This window comes from Nerophis lumbriciformis, linkage group LG37 (genome assembly GCF_033978685.3).
Source record: "Nerophis lumbriciformis linkage group LG37, RoL_Nlum_v2.1, whole genome shotgun sequence".
NCBI classification, from domain to species: domain Eukaryota; kingdom Metazoa; phylum Chordata; class Actinopteri; order Syngnathiformes; family Syngnathidae; genus Nerophis; species Nerophis lumbriciformis.
In genome coordinates, this window is record NC_084584.2 from 877,889 (window position 1) to 903,213 (window position 25,325).

The window sequence follows — 25,325 nt, forward strand, 5'->3', positions numbered from 1 at the left end:
GTGTGTGTGTGTGTGTGTGTGTGTGTGTGTGTGTGTGTGTGTGTGTGTGTGTGTGTGTGTGTGTGTGTGTGTGTGTGTACAGGCCTTAGCACCACATCGAGCCTTTCTGCTGTCAGCACGCATCCCATCCAAGGTAAGTGTGTATGTGTATATACAGTATAGGTGTGTGTGTGTGTGTGTGTGTGTGTTGGAAGGAAGGATGTGTGGCTAAATGCAGACCGACCAATCACAGAGCTGCACAGAATAATACTATGTTACACTGCGGTGGCCATTTTGTTTGATGGCCATAGCAACAGTAACCAAGGGGAGGCGGCCTTGGCCAAAAGTGAGGTACAGTTTCACCTGAAAAAGTGTGCGTGCAGGTGGAGCACTCCCTCAGCTACCTGGACATCAAAGGTATCCATAGCAACGAGGCCACCCAGGTAAGAAGGCAGGGCTTTGGGGGCGTGTCCTGGGTGCCGGGTGACGTGTGGCGCCCCCCTCAGGTGGTGGTGGAGTGTGAGCGTGGAGGCTGGACTCTGTGGTGTGGTTCTGTGGAGGACGTGGACCAGGTGCTGGCTCACATCGGATGGTGTCTGCTGAGGATCAGCCCCGCCCAGTGAGTAGCGCCGCTCTCGTCCAATCAGAAGCCACCGCCGCCTCCCGCAGTCCGCCTGTGATGTCATCACAACAGGAAGCCCATGAAGAAGATGAGCGTCAAGCATCCGGAACGAGCCGCCGCCCTGCAGGCCTTCTGGGACCAGCAGGGCCCGCCGGACCTGGGACCTTGTGGTAATGAACTTTGACCCTGAGGGGGCGTGGCCAAGCTAAGCTGCTGAGCGTGTCTCGCTGTCTCCCAGGTGGTTTCTCTCATCAGTACCGCTGTGTGTGTGAACACCTCCACCTGCCCTGCAGGGAAGAGGTCCAGTGGGTCAGTACCATTCTACTTCCTCTCTTTGACTTCCTGTCTGTGACTTCCTGCATTCTACTTCCTCTCTGTGACTTCCTGTCTGGGACTTTCTGTCTGTGACTTCCTGTCTGTGACTTCCTTCATTCTACTTCCTGTCTTTGACTTCCTTCACTCTACTTCCTGTCTTTGACTTCCTGTCTGTGACTTCCTGCATTCTACTTCCTGTCTTTGACTTTCTGTCTGTGACTTCCTGCATTCTACTTCCTGTCTTTGACTTTCTGTCTGTGACTTCCTGTATTCTACTTCCTGTCTTTGACTTCCTGTCTGTGACTTCCTGCATTCTACTTCCTGTCTTTGACTTTCTGTCTGTGACTTCCTGTCTTTGACTTCCTTCTTTCTACTTCCTGTCTTTGACTTACCGTCTTTTACTTCCTTCACTCTACTTCCTGTCTTTGACCTCCTGTCTGTGACTTCCTGTCTTTGACTTCCTCTCTCTGACTTCCTGTCTGTGACTTCCTGCATTCTACCTCCTGTTTTTGACTCCCTGCATTCTACTTCCTGTTTTTGACTTCCTGTCTGTGACTCCTGTCTTTGACTTCCTTCATTCTACATCCTGTCTTTGACTTCCTGTCTGTGACTTCCTCTCTGTGACTTCCTGTCTGTGACTTCCTGCATTCTACTTCCTGTCTTTGACTCCCTGCATTCTACTTCCTGTCTTTGACTTCCTGTCTGTGACTCCTGTCTTTGACTTCCTTCATTCTACAACCTGTCTTTGACTTCCTGTCTGTGACTTCCTGTCTGTGACTTCCTCTCTGTGACTTCCTGTCTGTGACTTCCTGCATTCTACTTCCTGTCTTTGACTCCTTGCATTCTACTTCCTGTCTTTGACTCCTTGCATTCTACTTCCTGTCTTTGACTTCCTCTCTGTGACTCCTGTCTTTGACTTCCTTCATTCTACTTCCTGTCTTTGACTCCCTGCATTCTACTTCCTGTCTTTGACTTCCTCTCTGTGACTTCCTGTCTTTGACTTCCTTCATTCTACTTCCTGTCTTTTACTTCCTTCACTCTACTTCCTGTCTTTGACTTCCTGTCTGTGACTTCCTGCATTCTACTTCCTGTCTTTGACTTCCTTCATTCTACTTCCTGTCTTTTACTTCCTTCACTCTACTTCCTGTCTGTGACTTCCTGTCTGTGACTTTGTCTTTGACTTCCTTCATTGTACTTCCTGTCTTTGACTTCCTGTCTTTGACTTCCTGTCTGTGACTTTCTGTCTTTGACTTCCTGTCTGTGACTTCCTGTCTCTGACTTCCTTCATTCTACTTCCTGTCTTTGACTTACTGTCTTTTACTTCCTTCACTCTACTTCCTGTCTTTGACTTCCTGTCTGTGACTTCCTGCATTCTACTTCCTGTCTTTGACTTTCTGTCTTTGACTTCCTTCATTCTACTTCCTGTCTTTGACTTACTGTCTTTTACTCACTTCACTCTACTTCCTGTCTTTGACTTCCTGTCTTTGACTTCCTCCATTCTACTTCCTGTCTTTTACTTCCTTCATTCTACTTCCTGTCTGTGACTTCCTGAATTCTACTTCCTGTCTTTGACTTCCTGTCTGTGACTTCCTGCATTCTACTTCCTGACTGTGACTTCCTGTCTTTGACTTCCTGCATTCTACTTCCTGTCTTTGACTTCCTGTCTGTGACTTTCTGCATTCTACTTCCTGACTGTGACTTCCTGTCTTTGACTTCCTTCATTCTACTTCCTTTCTGACTTCATGTCTTTTACTTCCTTCATTCTACTTCCTGTCTTTGACTTCCTTCCTCCTACTTCCTGTCTTTGACTTCCTTCCTTCTACTTCCTGTCTTTGACTTCCTTCCTTCTACTTCCTGTCTTTGACTTTCTTCATTCTACTTCTTCTCTTTTGGTTCCTTCATTCTACTTCCTGTCTTTTATTTCCTGTCTTTGACTTCCTTCATTCTACTTCCTCCCTTCTGTTTCCTTCATTCTACTTCCTGTGTTTGACTTCCTTCGTTCTACTTCCTCTCTTGTGTTTCTACTTCCTGTCTTTTACTTCCTTCATTCTACTTATTGTCTTTTACTTCCTTCATTCTACTTCCTGTCTTTTACTTCCTTCATTCTACTTCCTCTCTTCTGCTTCCTGTATATGAAGTAGGTAGTAAAAGAAGGTAGTATATGAAGTAGGTAGTAAAAGATGGTAGTATATGAAGTAGGTAGTAAAAGATGGTAGTACAGTGGTGGTGAAAAGTGTACGTAGACTTGTAAAGAACATGATGTCATGGCTGTCTAGACTTTACAATCATTTCTACAACTCTTATTTTTGTTTCATCTGACCACAGAACTTTTCTCCAGAAGGTCTTATCTTTGTCCATGTGATGTCAGATGAAACAAAAACTGAGCTGTTTGGCCACAATAGCCAGCAATATGTTTGGAGGAGAAAAGGTGAGGCCTTTAATCCCAGGAACACCATACCTACCGCCAAGCATGGTGGTGGTAGTATTATGCTCTGGGCCTGTTTTGCTGCCAATGGAACTGCTGCTTTAAATGGGACAATGAAAAAGGAGGATTAGCTTCAAATTGTTCAGGACAAGCTCAAATCATCAGCCCGGAGGTTGGGTTTTGTTGGGTGTTCCAACAGGACAATGACATCAAAAGTGGTCAAGGAATGGCTAAATCAGGCTACAATGAAGGTTTTAGAATGGCCTTCCCAAAGTCCTGACTTAAAGGTGTGGACAATGCTGAAGAAACAAGTCCATGTCAACACATTTAGCTGAACTGCAGCAATTTAGTGGTCAAGTGGTCAAGCAGAAGCTTGTGGATGGCTACCAAAAGCGCCTTATTGCAGGTCAACTTGCCAAGGGACATGTAAGCAAATATTAACATTGCTGTATGTATACTTTTCACCCTCACATTTTCAGTAGAGCCATAATAAATTCATCAAAGAAGCAAACTTCATGAATGTTTTTTGTGAGCAACAAGTATGTGCTCCAATCACTACATCACACAAAAATAAGAAATGATTGTAAAGTCCAGACAGCCATGACATGATGTTCTTTACAAGTGTACAGGTAAAAGCCAGTAAATTAGAATATTTTGAAAAACTTGATTTATTTCAGTAATTGCATTCAAAAGGTGTAACTTGTACATTATATTTATTCATTGCACACAGACTGATGCATTCAAATGTTTATTTCATTTAATTTTGATGATTTGAAGTGGCAACAAATGAAAATCCAAAATTCCGTGTGTCACAAAATTAGAATATTGTGTAAGGCTAATACAAAAAAGGGATTTTTTAGAAATGTTGGCCAACTGAAAAGTATGAAAATGAAAAATATGAGCATGTACAATACTCAATACTTGGTTGGAGCTCCTTTTGCCTCAATTACTGCGTTAATGCGGCGTGGCATGGAGTCGATGAGTTTCTGGCACTGCTCAGGTGTTATGAGAGCCCAGGTTGCTCTGATAGTGGCCTTCAACTCTTCTGCGTTTTTGGGTCTGGCATTCTGCATCTTCCTTTTCACAATACCCCACAGATTTTCTATGGGGCTAAGGTCAGGGGAGTTGGCGGGCCAATTTAGAACAGAAATACCATGGTCCGTAAACCAGGCACGGGTAGATTTTGCGCTGTGTGCAGGCGCCAAGTCCTGTTGGAACTTGAAATCTCCATCTCCATAGAGCAGGTCAGCAGCAGGAAGCATGAAGTGCTCTAAAACTTGCTGGTAGACGGCTGCGTTGACCCTGGATCTCAGGAAACAGAGTGGACCGACACCAGCTGACATGGCACCCCAAACCATCACTGATGGTGGAAACTTTACACTAAACTTCAGGCAACGTGGATCCTGTGCCTCTCCTGTCTTCCTCCAGACTCTGGGACCTCGATTTCCAAAGGAAATGCAAAATTTGCATGGTTGGGTGATGGTTTGGGGTGCCATGTCATCTGCTGGTGTCGGTCCACTCTGTTTCCTGAGATCCAGGGTCAACGCAGCCGTCTACCAGCAAGTTTTAGAGCACTTCATGCTTCCTGCTGCTGACCTGCTCTATGGAGATGGAGATTTCAAGTTCCAACAGGACTTGGCGCCTGCACACAGCGCAAAATCTACCCGTGCCTGGTTTACGGACCATGGTATTTCTGTTCTAAATTGGCCCGCCAACTCCCCTGACCTTAGCCCCATAGAAAATCTGTGGGGTATTGTGAAAAGGAAGATGCAGAATTCCAGACCCAAAAACGCAGAAGAGTTGAAGGCCACTATCAGAGCAACCTGGGCTCTCATAACACCTGAGCAGTGCCAGAAACTCATCGACTCCATGCCACGCCGCATTAACGCAGTAATTGAGGCAAAAGGAGCTCCAACCAAGTATTGAGTATTGTACATGCTCATATTTTTCATTTTCATACTTTTCAGTTGGCCAACATTTCTAAAAATCCCTTTTTTGTATTAGCCTTAAGTAATATTCTAATTTTGTGACACACGGAATTTTGGATTTTCATTTGTTGCCACTTCAAATCATCAAAATTAAATGAAATAAACATTTGAATGCATCAGTCTGTGTGCAATGAATAAATATAATGTACAAGTTACACCTTTTGAATGCAATTACTGAAATAAATCAAGTTTTTCAAAATATTCTAATTTACTGGCTTTTACCTGTATGTACACTTTTGACCACCACTGTACATGAAGTAGTGTAAGTTTAAAGTAAGAAGTATCAAGTGTGTTGAATGAATAGTACTATGTGTACTGTGGTTGCTGCTGTATTTGTCAGGATGTGGACACTATCTACCTGAGCCAAGACACCAGAGAACTCAACCTGCAAGACTTCAGTCACCTGGACAACAGGTGAGTACTGCTAAGCCCCGCCCATCACCAGCGAGCAGATGTTACAGTGTGTGTGTGTGTGTTGAGGGACCTGGTGGCCATTGTTGGCGTCCTGGAGTTCAACCAGTGGTTCACCAAGTTGATGGCCAAGGACTGCAAACTGGTTAGCAGTCTTTCTCATGCTGACCTTTGACCTGACCTTTGACCTGCTCACATGACCTCACTGCTCCTAGTCTACAGATGTGTGTGAGCAGATCCTGAGAGTTGTGTCACGATCTAGTCGCATTGAGGAACTGCTTCTGGACAATGTTGGACTCAGAAGGTCAGAGGTCCAAGTGGAAGGTTCTGATAGGCCATGTTGTCCATGTTGTCCATGTTGTCCATGTTGTTTATGTTGTTTATTTCTGGTGACTGAGTGACTTCTTGTCTTCAGTGACTTTGCTCAGAAGTTGTCGTTGGCTCTGTCCCATAACCCCGCCTCCAGCCTGCACACTCTGCACCTCAGCAACAACACTCTGGAAGACAAAGGTTCTCTCTCACACACACACACACACACACACACACACACACACACACACCTGCAAAAGTTTTCCAATGTGTCCAACAGTGTGTGTGTGTGTGTGTGTGTTGCAGGTGTGTGTGCTCTGAGTGTTCAGCTGACCAAACATGCGATGGGCTTGAAGTATTTGAACCTCAGTAGGACCTCCTTGTCTCCTAAAGGTCAGGACTTACACCTGTCTTGACCTTGGACTCCACTTATGGTGTGTGTGTGTGTGTGTGTGTGTGTGTGTGTGTGACAGGTGTGAACTTCCTGTGCCAGGCGCTGTGTGAGAACCCCTGCATGGCCGCCACCCTCACACACCTGGACCTGTCAGGAAACTCTCTCAGAGGAGATGACCTGCAGGTAGCACTTGTCCTATTGCATCATCCTCTTCACCTTCATCATCATCACCATCTTCACTTTCATCATCATCTTCATCATGGTCTTCACCTTCACAGTACCTACACAACTTTCTGAGTCATGACAACCACTTACACCTTCTAGACTTGTCCTGCACTGACTGCTCTCTGGAACAGGTGACACACACACACACAAACACACACACACACACACACACACACACACACACACACACACACACACACACACACACATATTTCATCTTTCAGTGTGTGTGTGTGTGTGTGTGTGTGTCAGACGTCAGCTTGTCTCCTCCAAGGTTGTTTGAAGCATCTCCAACTTCTCAACATGTCCAAGACTGTCTTCTCTCACAGGTAAATAATACTACTACACCTAGTAGTACTACTACACCTCGTAGTACTTCATAATACACCTAGTAGTACTACTACACCTAGTAGCACTTCATAATACACCTAGTAGTACTACTACACCTCGTAGCACTTCATAATACACCTAGTAGTACTACTACACCTCGTAGCACTTCATAATACACCTAGTAGTACTACTACACCTAGTAGCACTTCATAATACACCTAGTAGTACTACTACACCTAGTAGTACTACTACACCTGTATGTTCGTCCTTAGTTTTGGAAGCTGACCAGGTGACTTCACGTTGACTTGTGTTTGTGCGGAATGAGCGGCTGCAGTGAGGGCAGGTTAATGAACCAAAAGTCACTAAAATAACTGATTATAAATTGCTAACTAACAAACTAAAGAACTAACTAAGTCAGTAAAAATAACTAAGTAAAAATTACTAACTAGTAACATGTCTGGACAGGAAATGCAAAGAAGTTCCAGCATCCTTCAAGCAGTTTTTCAGCAGTTCCCTGGCTCTGAGTTCCGTCAACATGTCAGGAACCAGACTTCCTTCTGAGGCACTCAAGTAAGGCTGCTAACAAGATGGTAACAAGACGGTAACAAGACAGTAACAAGACGGTAACAAGATGGTAAAAAATTTAATGGCAAGAAGGTGATTAAAAGAAGGTAACAAGATGGTAACAAGATGGTAACAAGATGGTAACAAGATGGTAACAAGACGGTAACAAGACGGTAACAAGATGGTAACAAGATGGTAAAAAATAAAACGGCAAAAAGGTGGTTAAAAGAAGGTAACAAGATGGTAACAAGACGGTAACAAGGCAGGAAAAAGATGGTAAAAATAAAACGGCAAGAAGGTGGTTAAAAGATGGTAAAAAGAAGGTAACAATGGTAAAAAAAAATCAATGGTGGTTAAAAGATGGTATAAATCTGGTTAAAAGATGGTAAAAATAATAATTGGTAAAAGATGGTAAAAAATAATTAAAACCGTAAAATATGGTAAGAAAGTGGTTAAAAGATGGTAAAAATGTGGTAAAAAAAAGATGGTAAAAATGTTGTAAGAAGGTGGTTAAAAGACGGTAAAAAATTAAAATGTTAAAAAGTGGTAGGAAATAATTAAAACAGTAAAAGATTGTAAAAATGTGGTAAAAAAAAAAAGATAGTAAAAACATAATTAAAAAGGTAAAAGATGGTAAAAATGGTGTAAGAAGGTGGTTAAAAGATGGTAAAAAATAATAAAAATGTTAAAAGGGGGTAAGAATGAATTAAACAGTAAAATATTGTAAAAATGTGGTAAAAAAGAAAGAAAGATGGTAACAACAAAAATAAGATTTTAAATATGTGACAAAAAAGATAGTAAAAAATAATTTAAAAGATGGTAAAAAATTTGGTTGAAAGGTGGCAAAAATGGTTCAAAATAATTGTAAAAAATGGGGAAAGAAAGTGGTTAAAATATGGTGATAAATGGTAAAAAAAAATTGTAAAATGTAAAAAATAGTTACAAAATAGTAAAAAAAAAAAAAAAAAGGGCAAGAAAGTGGTTAAGAGATGGTAATAAATGGTTGAAAAAGAGTAACATTGTGTCAAAAATGTTTAAAAAAAAAGATGATATGTTAAAGGTAACAATATAGTAAAAATTCTAACAAAATGGTAAGTAGATGGTTACAAAATTGTAAAAAGATGGTGGGAAAAAAATGGTTAAAAGATGGTAAAGTCGTAAGAAGATGGTAAAAATGGTAAAAAAAAAAAAAAAAGATAAATAAATAAAATAAAAAGATGGTAAAAGTGGTACAAAATAATGGTTAAATATGTGAAAGTGGTAAATAGATGGTAAAACAATGAAAAATATGGTAGACATGGTTAAAAGATGGTATAAAGGTGGCTAGAGGATGGATAAAATATGGTAAAGAGATGGTAATTAGTTGAAATGGTAACAAGACGGTAACAAGATGGTAAAAAATAAAATGGCAAGAAGGTGGCTAAAAGATGGTAACAAGAAGTTAACAATGGTAAAAAAATAATAAAATAAAACGGTGGTTAAAAGATGGTTAGAAATGTGGTTAAAAGATGGTAAAAAAATGTTTTGGTAAAATTTGGTAAGAAATAATTAAAATAGTAAAAGATTGTAAAAATGTAGTAAGAAGGTGGTTAAAAGATGGTAAAAACATGGTAAAAAGATGGGGTAAGAAAGTGGTTAAAAGATGGTAAAACAATTATTAAAATGTTAAAGATTGTAATAAAAGGTTAACAAATAGTAAAATGTTGTCAAAAATGGTCAAATAAAAAAAAAGATAGTAAAAATATGTTAAAAGGGGAACAAGATCGTAAAAATGCTAACAAAATGGTAAGTAGATGGTAACATTTTAAAAAGATGGTGGAAAAAAATGGTTAAAAGATGGTTAAAGTTGTAAGAAGATGGTAAAAATGGTTAAAAATATGTTAAAATGGTAAATAGATGGTAACAGATGGTAAAACAATGGAAACTATGGTAGAAATTGTTAAAATATGATAAAAATGTGGTAAGGGGTTTGGTTAAAATATAGTAAAAAAAAGATTGTAATTAGTTGAAATGGTAACAAGATTGTAACAATGGTAACAAGATGGTAAATAGATGGTAACAATAGCACAAATTCTTAAAAATATATTCAAAATGGTAAAAGATAGATGGTAATAAGACAGGGGCAGGATAGTAACATTGATTGATTGATTGAAACTTTTATTAGTAGATTGCACAGTACAGTTCATATTCCCTACAATTGACCACTAAATGGTAACACCCCAATAAGATTTTACACTTCTTTAAGTCGGGGTCCACTTAAATTGATTCATGATACAAATATATACTATCATCATAATACAGTCTTCACACAAGTTCATCATCAGAGTTTATACATTGAATTATTTACAATCCGGGGTGTGGAGGGGGGGGGCTTAGGTTTGGTTGTTATCATCAGTCATCAACAATTGCATCATCAGAGAAATGGACATTGAAACAGTGTAGGTCTGACTTGGTAGGATGGTAAAAAGATGGTAACAATATAGCAAAAATGCTAAAAAGATGGTAAAAAGATATTAAAAATGGTAACAAGATGGTAAAAAGATGGTAACAATATGTCAAAAATGCTTAAAAGATGGTAAAAAGATATTAAAAATGGTAACAAGATGGTAAAAAGTTCAGGAGCTTCCTTCTTGGTGTCCTCAGGGCGCTGCTGCTGGGTCTGGGCTGCAACCCCAACCTCAGCGACGTGTCTCTGGACCTAAGCGGCTGTGAGGTAAAAGCGTGGTGGCGGACACGAAGTAGGCGGGTCTAAGGTCATCTCTTGATGGCGTCTTATTTGACTTGCAGTTGCGCTCGGCAGGCTCTCAGATCCTGGAGGGTTGCATAGCTGAGATTCCCAACATCTCCAGTCTGGACATCTCAGACAACGGTGGGAGTTTTATTACGACCTTTATATAAATGTCTTTGTTGCGAGGTAATTGCTGCAAGTCTTTTACTTTGGCAAGCTAGGAGTGGGTGACTTCCTGTGCCTCTGGCAGAAGACTTAAAAAAGTTCTGAATTGAAAACTTTCCAAACGTCTCAGGTGAGAAAAGTAGTCATTGTACCGTGTTGTTGACTGTTGGCAGGTCTGGACGGGGACCTGAGCACCCTGCTGGTCTGGCTGGCCAAAAACCGCTCCATTCGCCACCTTTCCCTGGGAAGAAACTTCCACAACATCAAGTCAAAGTGGGTCAGCAAGCAGCACTCAGGCACACGTGTCTCCTCCTTCTCTCTGCTTCTTTGTTTCTGCCAGGAACGTGGCGCCGGTCCTGGACAACCTGGTGCACATGATCCAGGAGGAGGAGTCAGTGAGTGACGGATCGACTCCAAGTGGACCCTCAACCAGCATCGCCTCTGGAAGTGTGACATTTCTTTGCACTCCGCAGCCTCTGACCTCGCTATCGCTAGCAGACTCCAAGCTGAAGGGCGAGCTCGCCATCGTCCTCAACGCCCTGGGCAGCAACGCCTCTCTCACCAAACTGGACATCAGCGGGAACGCCATGGGCGACATGGGTGCCAAGATGCTGGCCAAGGCCCTGCAGATCAACACCAAGCTCAGGTGATCCGCCTCCTTCCATCTGTGGTCACTTTGGTCTTGGTGCTTGTAACCTGGTTCGGTGTGTTGCTGGTGCACAGGACCCTCATCTGGGACCGAAACAGCACCAGCCCACAGGGTCTGCAGGAAGTGGCGTCCGCATTGGAGAAGTAGGTGTGAACAGAGTCTGACCGTTTGATCTAAACAATGAGTCACCTTTTCTTCCCGTCAGGAACTTCACTATCCGATTCATGCCGGTTCCTATTGTTGACGCCGCTCAGGCGCTCAAGACCAACACGGAAAAGACAGAAGATGCACTGATGAAGGTATGTGTACAAAGGTCTACCGTGTTTGAGCGTCCCTCACATTGTATGTGCAGATGGAGCGCTTCCTGCTGAGGAACCACGAGTCCCGGAAGTACCTCCAGGAGCAGGCGTACCGGCTGCAGCAGGGCATCGTCACCAGTACCACGCAGCAGGCAGGCGTCACCACACCGTCTCTCACCTCCCCACCCCCTCTGACCGGCCTCTGACCTCTGCCTAGATGATGGACACCATGTGTGTGAAGGTTCAGGATCACCTGAACTCGCTGATGTTCTCCCAGAGCCACGTGGTCCAGGACGATGTGCAGGTGGCAGAGAATTTGATGAAAGACGCCAGGAACTCCAAGACCGTAAGTCAGCTGCGACCCTCAACCGAGCGAAACCGAGCAGAACTCTGAAAGTTGCTCCGTTTCTCTTGGGACCGTCCAGCTCCTCCCTACCCTCTACCACTTGAGGGGCGGCGACCTGCACGGCACCGTCCAAGAAAAACTGGAGTCTCTGGCAGGGGACGTGGCGGCTGCGATGGATGATGAACTGCAGGTACTACAAGCAAGGCAAAGGGTGGCTACAGAAGTATTACTGCAGCAAAACTACTTGCAAATGCGTATCTTAATCTGTGGGTGCCAACTTCACTTTGCCTTTCCCTACACTCACCACTAGTCGGCGCCTTGCACCCACTCATGTTAGGCCGTGTTGGAGCCACCACTTTAGACTCTCAGTGACGCACAAGTGGATTTGATTACACAGATTGAGATAGACACACAAATTAGTGATTACACAGATCGAGATACAGACACACAAATTAGTACACGGACACGAGGTACGGACTACAGGCGCACAGACTGAGGTACGCTTTTGCAAATGGTTTTGCTACAATAATACCTTGGTACTGCAACGTTGGACCGCTTTCTCGCCCACTGCAGACAATTTTGGCGTCCATGTTGGACGCCGCCGAGGGTCTGTGTCCTCACGTGATCAAGAGGAGCGGCCTTCGTTCGGAGCTGTTGCGGGCGGGGACCGAAAGAATGACCGTGCCTCGCAGCTTCATCACCGCCACGCTGCTGGAGCAATCGGGCGTCGACATTGTTAACAAGATCAGGTGTGGCCACGCCCACTTTAGCTGGTCCGTTATTCGTCCTGCTGCGCTGTCTTTGATTAGCGTCTCCTTTTTGGTCATCAGTGAAGTGAAACTCAACGTGGCGTCCTTGGTCTCTGATCGGATCGTGGACGAGATCCTGGACTCTTTGTCTGCGTGGCAGAACACGCTGGTCAGTCTTTTTGTGCACTTCTCTTGGTTTTGTGTTCGTCCTTCACCCGTCTGTGTCCAGGCGGAGCATGTGACCAGGAAGGGCCAGCCTGCACTGCGTCCGGAGTCTCAGGAGACGGAGGTTTTGGACGTGACAGTTCTGCGTACGGAGAGCCCGGAGGAGGAAGGCGAGCACCCGCCGGAGCACGTAGACGCTTGCACGGTTGGACTTGAGCTTATCAAAATCTGCTCCAGGGAAACAATTGCAGCTTTGAAGTCTAAACAAAGTTTCCCTACAGTTGACGGTCAAGTCCAAGAGAAAGAGTATTCTGGTCCGAATGCTGCGGCCCGTCTCGGTGGCGTTTGGTGAGAATGTTGAATGTTTTTATTTTATATTTTTATTGCAATTATGTATTATTTATTACTCCTTTGTGAGTTTTTCAGTCCTTGTTACTTTTGTTCCTCTATGTACAATCTGCACCGCAACCGCAGCATCAGTACTTGTTACTTTTGTTCCTCTATGTACAATCTGCACCGCAACCACAGCATCAGTACTTGTTACTTTTGTTCCTCTATGTACAATCTGCACCACAACCACAGCATCTCCCCATTTTGGGTTGGATAGTATTTATTACCCTCTGAATATTGTCAGGACATTGGGTCCATCACAACCGGACTGTTCAGTCTGTCTTAGAAGACCTTTGTCCTCTTACCAAGTATCTTCATCTGCTCTTGCTCATAGACTTAGATTGGCCAGCTCTAGTCTTAGACTGGTCACATCTCGTCTTAGACCTACATTGGCTAGATCTGGTCTTAGACGTAGATTGGCCAGATCTAGTCTTAGACTGGTCACATCTAGTCTTAGACCTACATTGGCCACATCCGGTCTTAGACATGGATTGACAAGATCTAGTCTTAGACTGGTCAGATCTAGTCTTAGACTTAGATTGGCCAGGTCTACTCTTAGACTGGTCACATTTAGTATTAGACCTACATTAGCCAGATCTAGTCTTAGATTGGTCACATCTTGTCTTAGACCTACATTGGTCAGATCTAGTCTTAGACTTAGATTGGCCAGATCTAGTCTTAGACATATTATAGATTGGTCAGTTCTAGTCTGAGACTTAGATCGGTCGCATCTAATCTTAGGCTTACTGTCGACTGGTTCAGACCGAGTCTTAGACTTACCATAGATTGGTCAGACCTAATCTTACACTTACATTAGATTCATCAGACCTTGCCTTAGACTTTGATTGGTCAGATCTAGTCTTAGACTTACAGTAGATTGGTTAGACCTGGTTTTAGACATACATTGGTCAGATCTAGTCTAGATGCTGGTGCCAAAGCCCCAACTATTATCCCCTAACAAGAAGAAAGTATGTTGTGGTGTGAAAACCTTGTCGTAGATGACTTCCTCCACCCCCCTTTCAAAACATCCATATTCCCTGTCCAAAATCTGGGTGTTTGTTCTCAAAGGTCCTGGGGGAGCTGAAAGGTCAGGACTCAGTTTTGTTGAGAACCTCACACTCCTTTGAGGACAAAAATGCACAGATTCTGGGCAGGGAGGACTGATGGCTGGAAAGGGGAGTGAAGGAAGACATCTACCTCAAAGTTGAAAAAGCATCCCTGAACAGAAGAGGTGTTCTGCGACACCACCTATGTCCCACATAAAACTCTGTCCTTTCAACCATTCCTAAAAGACTCAACCATTTAGCCTCCAACAAACAGGATTTAGAAACGTTTCTGTCACAGATGCTCCTTTCCTGCAACTGAATGAACGCTAATGTGGGTGATTCCAGTCCAAGAACTGATGTTGGGCTGGTAGTGGTCGTTCCACAGCGATCACTTTTCCACACAATTACATTTGAATGACTGCTGTTGCGTTGACAGAGGTGTCACTCATTTGCATCTTGACAGTTGTTTTTTACACCACAACAGAGCGAAACCACCTTTACTCAGGGACACCCTCATCTTCTTCCAGTATTAATAGTTGAGGCTTTGGCACCAGCATCTAGACTACATCTGACCAATCTAAGTCTAAGAGTAGATGTGACCAATCTAAGTCTAAGACTAGATGTGACCAATCTAAGTCTAAGACTAGATGTGACCAATCTAAGTCTAAGAGTAGATGTGACCAATCTAAGTCTAAGAGTAGATGTGACCAATCTAAGTCTAAGACTAGATGTGACCAATCTAAGTCTAAGAGTAGATGTGACCAATCTAAGTCTAAGAGTAGATGTGACCAATCTAAGTGTTAAGACTAGATGTGACCAATCTAAGTCTAAGAGTAGATGTGACCAATCTAAGTCTAAGACTAGATGTGACCAATCTAAGTCTAAGACTAGATGTGACCAATCTAAGTCTAAGAGTAGATGTAACAATCTAAGTCTAAGACTAGATGTGACCAATCTAAGTCTAAGACTAGATGTGACCAATCTAAGTCTAAGAGTAGATGTGACCAATCTAAATCTAAGAGTAGATGTGACCAATCTAAGTCTAAGACTAGATGTGACCAATCTAAGTCTAAGAGTAGCTGTGACCAATCTAAGTCTAAGAGTAGATGTGACCAATCTAAGTCTAAGACTAGATGTGACCAATCTAAGTCTAAGACTAGATGTGACCAATCTAAGTCTAAGAGTAGATGTAACCAATCAAAGTCTAAGAGTAGATGTGACCAATCTAAGTGTTAAGACTAGATGTGACCAATCTAAGTGTTAAGACTAGATGTGACCAATCTAAGTCTAAGACTAGATGTGACCAATCTAAGTCTAAGAGTAGATGTAACAATCTAAGTCTAAGACTAGATGTGACCAATCTAAGTCTAAGACTAGATGTGACCAATCTAAGTCTAAGAGTAGATGTGACCAATCAAAGTCTAAGAGTAGATGTGACCAATCTAAGTCTAAGACTAGATGTGACCAATCTAAGTCTAAGAGTAGATGTGACCAATCTAAGTCTAAGACTAGATGTGACCAATCTAAGTCTAAGAGTAGATGTGACCAATCTAAGTCTAAGACTAGATGTGACCAATCTAAGTCTAAGACTAGATGTGACCAATCTAAGTCTAAGAGTAGATGTAACCAATCAAAGTCTAAGAGTAGATGTGACCAATCTAAGTGTTAAGACTAGATGTGACCAATCTAAGTGTTAAGACTAGATGTGACCAATCTAAGTCTAAGAGTAGATGTAACAATCTAAGTCTAAGACTAGATGTGACCAATCTAAGTCTAAGACTAGATGTGACCAATCTAAGTCTAAGACTAGATGTGACCAATCTAAGTCTAAGAGTAGATGTAACCAATCAAAGTCTAAGAGTAGATGTGACCAATCTAAGTGTTAAGACTAGATGTGACCAATCTAAGTGTTAAGACTAGATGTGACCAATCTAAGTCTAAGACTAGATGTGACCAATCTAAGTCTAAGAGTAGATGTAACAATCTAAGTCTAAGACTAGATGTGACCAATCTAAGTCTAAGACTAGATGTGACCAATCTAAGTCTAAGAGTAGATGTGACCAATCAAAGTCTAAGAGTAGATGTGACCAATCTAAGTCTAAGACTAGATGTGACCAATCTAAGTCTAAGAGTAGATGTGACCAATCTAAGTCTAAGACTAGATGTGACCAATCTAAGTCTAAGAGTAGATGTGACCAATCTAAGTCTAAGAGTAGATGTGACCAATCTAAGTCAAAGACTAGATGTGACCAATCTAAGTCTAAGACTAGATGTGACCAATCTAAGTCTAAGAGTAGATGTCACCAATCAAAGTCTAAGAGTAGATGTGACCAATCTAAGTCTAAGACTAGATGTGACCAATCTAAGTCTAAGAGTAGATGTGACCAATCTAAGTCTAAGAGTAGATGTGACCAATCTAAGTCTAAGACTAGATGTGACCAATCTAAGTCTAAGAGTAGATGTGACCAATCTAAGTCCAAGACTAGATGTGACCAATCTAAGTCTAAGACTAGATGTGACCAATCTAAGTCTAAGAGTAGATGTGACCAATCTAAGTCTAAGACTAGATGTGACCAATCTAAGTCTAAGACTAGATGTGACCAATCTAAGTCTAAGAGTAGATGTGACCAATCTAAGTCTAAGAGTAGATGTGACCAATCTAAGTCAAAGACTAGATGTGACCAATCTAAGTCTAAGACTAGATGTGACCAATCTAAGTCTAAGAGTAGATGTCACCAATCTAAGTCTAAGACTAGATGTGACCAATCTAAGTCTAAGAGTAGATGTGACCAATCTAAGTCTAAGACTAGATGTGACCAATCTAAGTCTAAGAGTAGATGTGACCAATCTAAGTCTAAGAGTAGATGTGACCAATCTAAGTCTAAGACTAGATGTGACCAATCTAAGTCTAAGAGTAGATGTGACCAATCTAAGTCTAAGACTAGATGTGACCAATCTAAGTCAAAGCCTAGATGTGACCAATCTAAGTCTAAGAGTAGATGTGACCAATCTAAGTCTAAGACTAGATGTGACCAATCTAAGTCAAAGACTAGATGTGACCAATCTAAGTCTAAGAGTAGATGTGACCAATCTAAGTCTAAGACTAGATGTGGCCAGTCTAAGTCTAAGACTAGATGTGACCAATCTAAGTCTAAGAGTAGATGTGACCAATCTAAGTCTAAGAGTAGATGTGACCAATCTAAGTCTAAGACTAGATGTGACCAATCTAAGTCTAAGACTAGATGTGACCCATCTAAGTCTAAGAATACATCTGACCAATGTAAGACTCGATTTGACCATTCTAAGTCCAAGACTAGTTCTGACCAATCTAAGTCCAAGACTATTTCTGACAAATCTTAGTCCAAGACGAGATATGACCAATCTGAGTCCAAGAATATATCAGCCCTAAAACTAGATGTGACCAATCTAAGCCCCATCTCAGCTGCCCTCAGGCAGAAGACGGTGTACACCCTGGACAAGGAAGGCGTCGTACACTCTGGACTAGGAAGGCGGAGTACACTCTGGACAAGGAAGGCTATGTACACCCTGGACAAGGAAGGCGGGGCCAACACAGACCGACAACACTCACACACTGGGGCCAGTCCTGAGTACATTCCTAGGATAATAGACTTTATTACTCCAACACTGGGGGAAATACTGTGGTTGTGGTGCAGATTGTCCAGTAACAAAAGTATACAATAACCTGATGAATGAGAACACATTCTGAACATTGAGACCAATATTTGATTTCAGAGATGGAGTTTGACCTGGACAAGGCTCTGGAGGAGGTGCCCATCCATGTGGTGGACACACCTCCTCCGCAGTTGAACAAAGTGACTCCGCCGCCACCGGTCCCCACTTGGGAGGAACTACCACCCCCGGTCCCCACTTGGGAGGAACTACCGTCCCAAAAACCCACTTGGGAGGAACCGCCGCCCCCGGTCCCCACTTGGGACGAACTTCCGCCACCGGCCCCCACTTGGGAGGAACTTCTTCCCCCAAGGCACACCCCGCTGGAACACCACACCAAAGTGCGACCACGACCCAAGAAAAGAAGCAAACCCAGCAGAGTCGGGGTAGGTTGCGAGTTAGATGTCTGGCACATCGCGCCGACTTGATGACACCTTTTGCTTTCAGTGTGCCACCACCGGTTCAGCGCCTCAGGGGGCGGCGCATCAGGGCATGGGGAAGCTGGACGAGGGCATTGATGAATTCTTCTCCAAGAAGGTCATAAAAGTCAGCTTAAAGTAAGAACTTTTGTGAGCGGCACCTTTCACTGAAGAGCTGCGAGCTGATTGGAAGTCTTCTTGTTCACGCTCAGACGTTCCAGCGCTCGGGCGACACCTTCCAGCACGCAGGAGGCGGCTGAAAAGAAGCCAGAATCCAGGAAGAGTGGTTTTTTCAACCTGATCAAAACTCGGGCGAGTTGCTCGGAGAAGAGCCAAAGTACCGCCTCCGTCAGTCCGCCACCACCAGCGTCCCCCACACTTGCTCCACCCACGTCTTTGGTCGGCAAGGAGCCGCCACCGATGTCACCTGTGGAGCCACACCCGGACCCGCGGCTGACGGACCACGGCAGTTTTGAGGCGGATGTGGAGGAAGAGGCCGAGGTCCGCGTGGAGAAGGAGACCGAGGTCAGCGTGGAGAAGGAGACCGAGGTCAGCGTGGAGAAGAAGGAGACCGAGGTCAGCGTGGAGAAGGAGACCGAGGTCCGCGTGGAGAAGGAGACCGAGGTCCGCGTGGAGAAGGAGACCGAGGTCCGCGTGGAGAAGGAGACCGAGGTCAGCGTGGAGAAGGAGACCGAGGTCAGCGTGGAGAAGAAGGAGACCGAGGTCAGCGTGGAGAAGGAGACCGAGGTCAGCGTGGAGAAGCAGCACCCCCTGGTCTCGCAGCATGTTGGCGTTCCTGTCCTGACCTCGGAGCTTCTGGCTGAGATGAAGGCAAAGCAGGACCAGATGGCGTCTCAGAAGGTTAGTGACGACGTGGTGGGAGGAGCTTGTTCTCAAACCATGACATCACCTTTTCTTTCCAGTCCTCCTCAAAGCAAGATGGCCGCTTGGGTAAGTTGACATATTGGCTACCATGCTAGCATGCTAATGTTCGCCATGGTCTCAGACGCCGTCCAGCCAGGACCGGAGGCCGCCCCTCGGTCTGACCTCCCCGCCCCCCCTCAGCTCCACACACAAGAGCCAATGGAGGAGCAGGAAGTGTGTCACACTGACTTCCTGTCTGAAACTCTCAAAGCTCCACTTCCTGTTCCTCGCCTGAAGACAACGCTGTCTGGACCGCAACACCCGAACCAAGATGGAGGTGATGGACCTGCTTCACGTCCTGGTGCTCTCCTACTACAGTACTACTACTTCAGTACTACTACTCCAGTACTACTACTCCAGTACTACTACTCCAGTACTACTACACCAGTACTTCTACTCCTGTACTTCTACTTCAGTACTACTACTCCTGTACTTCTACTCCAGTAGTACTGCTCCTGTACTTCTACTACAGTACTACTACACCAGTACTTCTACTACAGTACTACTACTACTCCAGTACTACTACTCCAGTACTACTACTCCTGTACTTCTACTCCAGTACTACTACTCCAGTAGTACTACACCAGTACTTCTACTACAGTACTACTACTACTCCAGTACTACTACTCCAGTACTACTACTCCTGTACTTCTACTCCAGTACTACTACTCCAGTAGTACTGCTCCTGTACTTCTACTACAGTACTACTACACCAGTACTTCTACTACAGTACTATTACTACTCCAGTACTACTACTCCTGTACTTCTACTCCAGTACTACTACTCCTGTACTTTTACTTCAGTACTACTACTCCAGTACTAGTACTCCTGTACTTCTACTACAGTACTACTACTCCTGTACTTCTACTACAGTACTTCTACTCCAGTACTACTACTCTTGTACTTCTACTACAGTACTACTACTCCAGTACTACTACTACTGTACTTCTACTCCAGTACTATTACTCCTGTACTACTACTCCTGTACTACTACTCTTGTACTTATACTCCTGTACTACTACTCCTGTACTTCTACTCCTGTACTACTACTCCTGTACTACTACTCTTGTACTTATACTCCTGTACTACTACTCCTGTACTTCTACTACAGTACTACTACTCCTGTACTTCTACTACAGTACTACTACTCCAGTACAACTACTCCAGTACTACTACTCCTGTACTACTACTCCAGTACTACTATTCCTTTACTACTACTCCAGTACTACTACTCCTGTACTACTACTCCTGTACTACTACTCTTGTACTTCTACTCCAGTACTACTACTCCTGTACTTCTACTCCAGTACTACTACTCTAGTACTACTAATGTACTTCTACTCTTCTACTTTTGGTATACTTCTACTCTAATAGTACTGCTGTACTTCTACTCTACTATCATTGTACATGTACTGTAGTACTACTAATGTACTTCTACTCTAGTACTACTGCTGAACTTGTACTCTAGTACTACTGCTGAACTTGTACTCTAGTAGTACTGTTGAACTTGTACCCTAGTAGTAATAATGTATTTCTGGTCTAGTAGTACTTATACACATCTGATCTAGTAGAACTAATATACTTTTATTCTAGTAGTACTGCTGTACTTCTACTGTAGTTGTACTAATGTACTTCTGTTCTAGTAGTAGTAATATACTTGTGCTGTAGCAGTACTACTGTACTTCTACTCAAGTAGTACTGCTATACTTGTACTCTAGTAGTGCTGATGTACCTCTACTCTACTACTACTGCTGAACTCGTACTCTAGTAGTACTAATGTACTTCTACACTAGTGGTACTGCTGTACTTATACCCTAATAGTAATAGTATGCAGTACTTCTACTCTAGTAGTACTGCTGCATTTCTACTCTACTGCAACTTTTGTACTTGCACCACAGTAATACTAACATACGTTTACTCTTGTAGTACTGCTGGACTTGTACTCTAGTACTACTGCTGCTGGACTTGTACTCTAATAGTACTAAAGTACGTAGTCTAGTAGTAATGTTGTGCTAATACTACTGCTTGAGTTGTACTAAGGTACTTGTACTCTAGTATCACTACTGTATTTGTACTCTTGGAGTACTAATGTGCTTTTACCTTAGTAGTACCAATATACTTCTACTCTACTATTACTTATGTACTTGTACTTTACTACTACTGTTATACTTGTACTCTAGTAGTACTAATGTACTTGTACACTAGTAGTACTAATGTACTTGTACTCTAGTAGTACTAGTGCAGTAATGTGAGTGTTTGCTGTCATCATGAAGGTGAGTCCAGCAGCAAGTTACGCTCGTCCTTGAAGACGTTTGCTGCTCCATCAAGTCAACAACCACAACGATCACAGTCACTTCCTGCCAAAAAGTGAACTTCACAAGGTTAGCAGCCAAAAAGGACAAAAAGGATCAAAGTCACTTCCTGCTAAAAAGTGAACTTCACAAGGTTAGCAGCTAAAAAGAACAAAAAGGATCAAAGTCACTTCCTGCTAAAAAGTGAACTTTTTAAGGTAAGCGACTAAAAAGAACAAAACAATCAAAGTCACTTCCTGCTAAAAAGTGAACTTTTTAAGGTTAGCAGTTAAAAAGAACAAAAAGGATCAAAGTCACTTCCTGCTAAAAAGTGAACTTTTTAAGGTAAGTGACTAAAAAGAACAAAACAATCAAAGTCACTTCCTGCTAAAAAGTGAACTTCACAAGGTTAGCAGCCAAAAAGGACAAAAAGGATCAAAGTCACTTCCTGCTAAAAAGTGAACTTTTTAAGGTAAGCGACTAAAAAGAACAAAACAATCAAAGTCACTTCCTGCTAAAAAGTGAACTTTTTAAGGTTAGCGACTAAAAAGAACAAAAAGGATCAAAGTCACTTCCTGCTAAAAAGTGAACTTCACAAGGTTAGCGACTAAAAAGGACAAAACAATCAAAGTCACTTCCTGCTAAAAAGTGAACTTTTTAAGGTTAGCAGCCAAAAAGGACAAAAAGGATCAAAGTCACTTCCTGCTAAAAAGTGAACTTTTTAAGGTTAGCGACTAAAAAGAACAAAAAGGATCAAAGTCACTTCCTGCTAAAAAGTGAACTTTTTAAGGTTAGCAGTTAAAAAGAACAAAAAGGATCAAAGTCACTTCCTGCTAAAAAGTGAACTTTTTAAGGTTAGCGACTAAAAAGAACGAAAAGGATCAAAGTCACTTCCTGCTAAAAAGTGAATTTTTTAAGGTTAGCGACTAAAAGGAACAAAAAGGATCACAGTCACTTCCTGCCAAAAAGTGAACTACACAAGGTTAGCAGCCAAAAAGGACAAAAAGGATCAAAGTCACTTCCTGCTAAAAAGTGAACTTTTTAAGGTTAGCGACTAAAAAGAACAAAAAGGATCAAAGTCACTTCCTGCTAAAAAGTGAACTTTTTAAGGTTAGCGACTAAAAAGAACGAAAAGGATCAAAGTCACTTCCTGCTAAAAAGTGAATTTTTTAAGGTTAGCGACTAAAAGGAACAAAAAGGATCACAGTCACTTCCTGCCAAAAAGTGAACTACACAAGGTTAGCAGCCAAAAAGGACAAAAAGGATCAAAGTCACTTCCTGCTAAAAAGTGAACTTTTTAAGGTTAGCGACTAAAAAGAACAAAAAGGATCAAAGTCACTTCCTGCTAAAAAGTGAACTTTTTAAGGTAAGCGACTAAAAAGAACAAAACAATCAAAGTCACTTCCTGCTAAAAAGTGAACTTTTTAAGGTTAGCGACTAAAAAGAACAAAAAGGATCAAAGTCACTTCATGCTAAAAAGTGAACTTCACAAGGTTAGCGACTAAAAAGGACAAAATGATCAAAGTCACTTCCTGCTAAAAAGTGAACTTTTTAAGGTTAGCAGTTAAAAAGAACAAAAAGGATCAAAGTCACTTCCTGCTAAAAAGTGAACTTCACAAGGTTAGCGACTAAAAAGGACAAAATGATCAAAGTCACTTCCTGCTAAAAAGTGAACTTTTTAAGGTTAGCAGTTAAAAAGAACAAAAAGGATCAAAGTCACTTCCTGCTAAAAAGTGAACTTTTTAAGGTTAGCGACTAAAAAGAACAAAAAGGATCAAAGTCACTTCCTGCTAAAAAGTGAACTTTTTAAGGTTAGCGACTAAAAAGGACAAAATGATCAAAGTCACTTCCTGCCAAAAAGTGAACTTCACAAGGTTAGCAGCCAAAAAGGACACAAAGGATCAAAGTCACTTCCTGCTAAAAAGTGAACTTCACAAGGTTAGCAGCTAAAAAGAACAAAACAATCAAAGTCACTTCCTGCTAAAAAGTGAACTTTTTAAGGTTAGCGACTAAAAAGAACAAAAAGGATCAAAGTCACTTCCTGCTAAAAAGTGAACTTCACAAGGTTAGCGACTAAAAAGGACAAAATGATCAAAGTCACTTCCTGCTAAAAAGTGAACTTTTTAAGGTTAGCAGTTAAAAAGAACAAAAAGGATCAAAGTCACTTCCTGCTAAAAAGTGAACTTTTTAAGGTAAGTGACTAAAAAGAACAAAACAATCAAAGTCACTTCCTGCTAAAAAGTGAACTTTTTAAGGTAAGCGACTAAAAAGAACAAAACAATCAAAGTCACTTCCTGCTAAAAAGTGAACTTCACAAGGTTAGCAGCTAAAAAGGATCAAAGTCACTTCCTTCTAAAAAGTGAACTTCAAAGGTGAGAAGGCCTGTGATTGGTTGACTGCTTCTTTGTTCCACAGTGCGTCCTTCTGAGGGGGCGGTGCCAACGTTATCTGACAGCCAATCAGACGAGCCTCCAGTCTCCTGACTCCTATTTCCTGTCACATGACTACCTTTGATCTTTTATACTTTTATATTAGTCCTCTTCAATTATGTGTAACTTTCTTTTTTGCATCCACTCATAAATGTACTCCAATAAAAACGTTAAAAGGTCTGGTTACCATGACGACGGGTTTGTTTAAAACGAAAATCTACAACATTTGATAACAAATATTGTTCTCTGCTGCCACCTGCTGGTGTGTAGTGTGTAGTGCTGCCACCTGCTGGTGTGTAGTGTGTAGTGTAATGAGAGTATAAAAAGAAGAGTAAATAAATAAAGAAAAGAGTGAAATAGTAAATAAATGTTATTCCTCCTCAGTGATGATACTGCATGAATGTACACAAGAGGTGTAATGACCAACAAGCACCACTAGATGGAAGCAGAAACACGTTTCAAAACGCATGTGCTGCTTTTATTCTGAAAAACAAGTCCTGGCAACAAATGACCAGAATGATGTTTGGTGATCAGAGGACTGAGAAGATGATTTGATATTTTACTGATGTCTAATCCCCATGATACCAAGTGATTGTTGATGGTGATACCAAGTGATTGTTGATGGTGATACCAGGTGATTGTTGATGGTGATACCAAGTGATTGTTGATGGTGATACCAGGTGATTGTTGATGGTGATACCAGGTGACTGTTGATGGTGATACCAAGTGATTGTTAATGTTGATACCAAGTGATTGTCAATGGTGATACCAAGTGATTGTTGATGGTGATACCAGGTGATTGTTGATGGTGATTCCAAGTGATTGTTGATGGTGATACCAAGTGATTGTTGATGGTGATACCAGGTGATTGTTGATGGTGATACCAGGTGATTGTTGATGGTGATACCAAGTGATTGTTGATGGTGATACCAAGTGATTGTTGATGGTGATACCAAGTGATTGTTGATGGTGATACCAAATGATTGTTAATGGTGATACAGTGATTGTTGATGGTGATACCAGGTTATTGTTGATGGTGATACCAAGTGATTGTTGATGGTGATACCAAGTGATTGTTGATGGTGATACCAAGTTATTGTTGATGGTGATACCAAGTGATTGTTGATGGTGATTCCAAGTGATTGTTGATGGTGATACCAAGTGATTGTTGATGGTGATACCAAGTGATTGTTGATGGTGATACCAGGTGATTGTTGATGGTGATACCAAGTGATTGTTGATGGTGATTCCAAGTGATTGTTAATGGTGATACCAAGTGATTGTTGATGGTGATTCCAATTGATTGTTGATGGTGATACCAAGTTATTGTTGATAGTGATACCAAGTGATTGTTGATGGTGATACCAGGTGATTGTTGATGGTGATTCCAAGTGATTGTTGATGGTGATACCAAGTGATTGTTGATGGTGATACCAGGTGATTGTTGATGGTGATACCAGGTGATTGTTGATG

The 25,325-nt window shown here is 42.2% G+C and overlaps 1 protein-coding gene across 5 annotated transcripts in view; it reads left to right on the forward strand.

The window, feature by feature from the left end:
- Positions 1-24,044, forward strand: part of LOC133577232 (F-actin-uncapping protein LRRC16A-like) — a 33,063-nt gene extending 9,019 nt beyond the window's left edge. Inside the window, exons 3-38 of one of the 5 annotated variants that reach the window (XM_072912532.1) lie at positions 83-133; positions 363-422; positions 486-598; positions 674-771; positions 840-910; positions 5,670-5,743; positions 5,810-5,885; positions 5,956-6,044; positions 6,156-6,250; positions 6,356-6,442; positions 6,523-6,626; positions 6,722-6,799; positions 6,921-6,997; positions 7,464-7,568; positions 10,206-10,275; positions 10,350-10,431; positions 10,629-10,728; positions 10,796-10,850; positions 10,929-11,101; positions 11,179-11,247; positions 11,310-11,403; positions 11,457-11,555; positions 11,621-11,749; positions 11,829-11,939; positions 12,323-12,498; positions 12,580-12,667; positions 12,728-12,868; positions 12,945-13,011; positions 17,853-18,175; positions 18,237-18,346; positions 18,421-18,880; positions 18,932-19,069; positions 19,132-19,159; positions 19,215-19,409; positions 21,406-21,513; positions 23,839-24,044. In XM_072912532.1, coding sequence (XP_072768633.1) covers positions 83-133; positions 363-422; positions 486-598; positions 674-771; positions 840-910; positions 5,670-5,743; positions 5,810-5,885; positions 5,956-6,044; positions 6,156-6,250; positions 6,356-6,442; positions 6,523-6,626; positions 6,722-6,799; positions 6,921-6,997; positions 7,464-7,568; positions 10,206-10,275; positions 10,350-10,431; positions 10,629-10,728; positions 10,796-10,850; positions 10,929-11,101; positions 11,179-11,247; positions 11,310-11,403; positions 11,457-11,555; positions 11,621-11,749; positions 11,829-11,939; positions 12,323-12,498; positions 12,580-12,667; positions 12,728-12,868; positions 12,945-13,011; positions 17,853-18,175; positions 18,237-18,346; positions 18,421-18,880; positions 18,932-19,069; positions 19,132-19,159; positions 19,215-19,409; positions 21,406-21,503 — 3,984 coding nt within the window. In that variant the 3' untranslated portion in view covers positions 21,504-21,513; positions 23,839-24,044. Of the gene's footprint in view, positions 1-82; positions 134-362; positions 423-485; positions 599-673; positions 772-839; positions 911-5,669; positions 5,744-5,809; positions 5,886-5,955; positions 6,045-6,155; positions 6,251-6,355; positions 6,443-6,522; positions 6,627-6,721; positions 6,800-6,920; positions 6,998-7,463; positions 7,569-10,205; positions 10,276-10,349; positions 10,432-10,628; positions 10,729-10,795; positions 10,851-10,928; positions 11,102-11,178; positions 11,248-11,309; positions 11,404-11,456; positions 11,556-11,620; positions 11,750-11,828; positions 11,940-12,322; positions 12,499-12,579; positions 12,668-12,727; positions 12,869-12,944; positions 13,012-17,852; positions 18,176-18,236; positions 18,347-18,420; positions 19,070-19,131; positions 19,160-19,214; positions 19,410-21,405; positions 21,514-23,838 lie in introns of all 5 variants that reach the window. The other 4 variants (XM_072912534.1, XM_072912533.1, XM_072912530.1 and 1 more) reach the window with 4 other exon arrangements.
- The last annotated feature ends 1,281 nt before the right edge of the window (positions 24,045-25,325 follow it).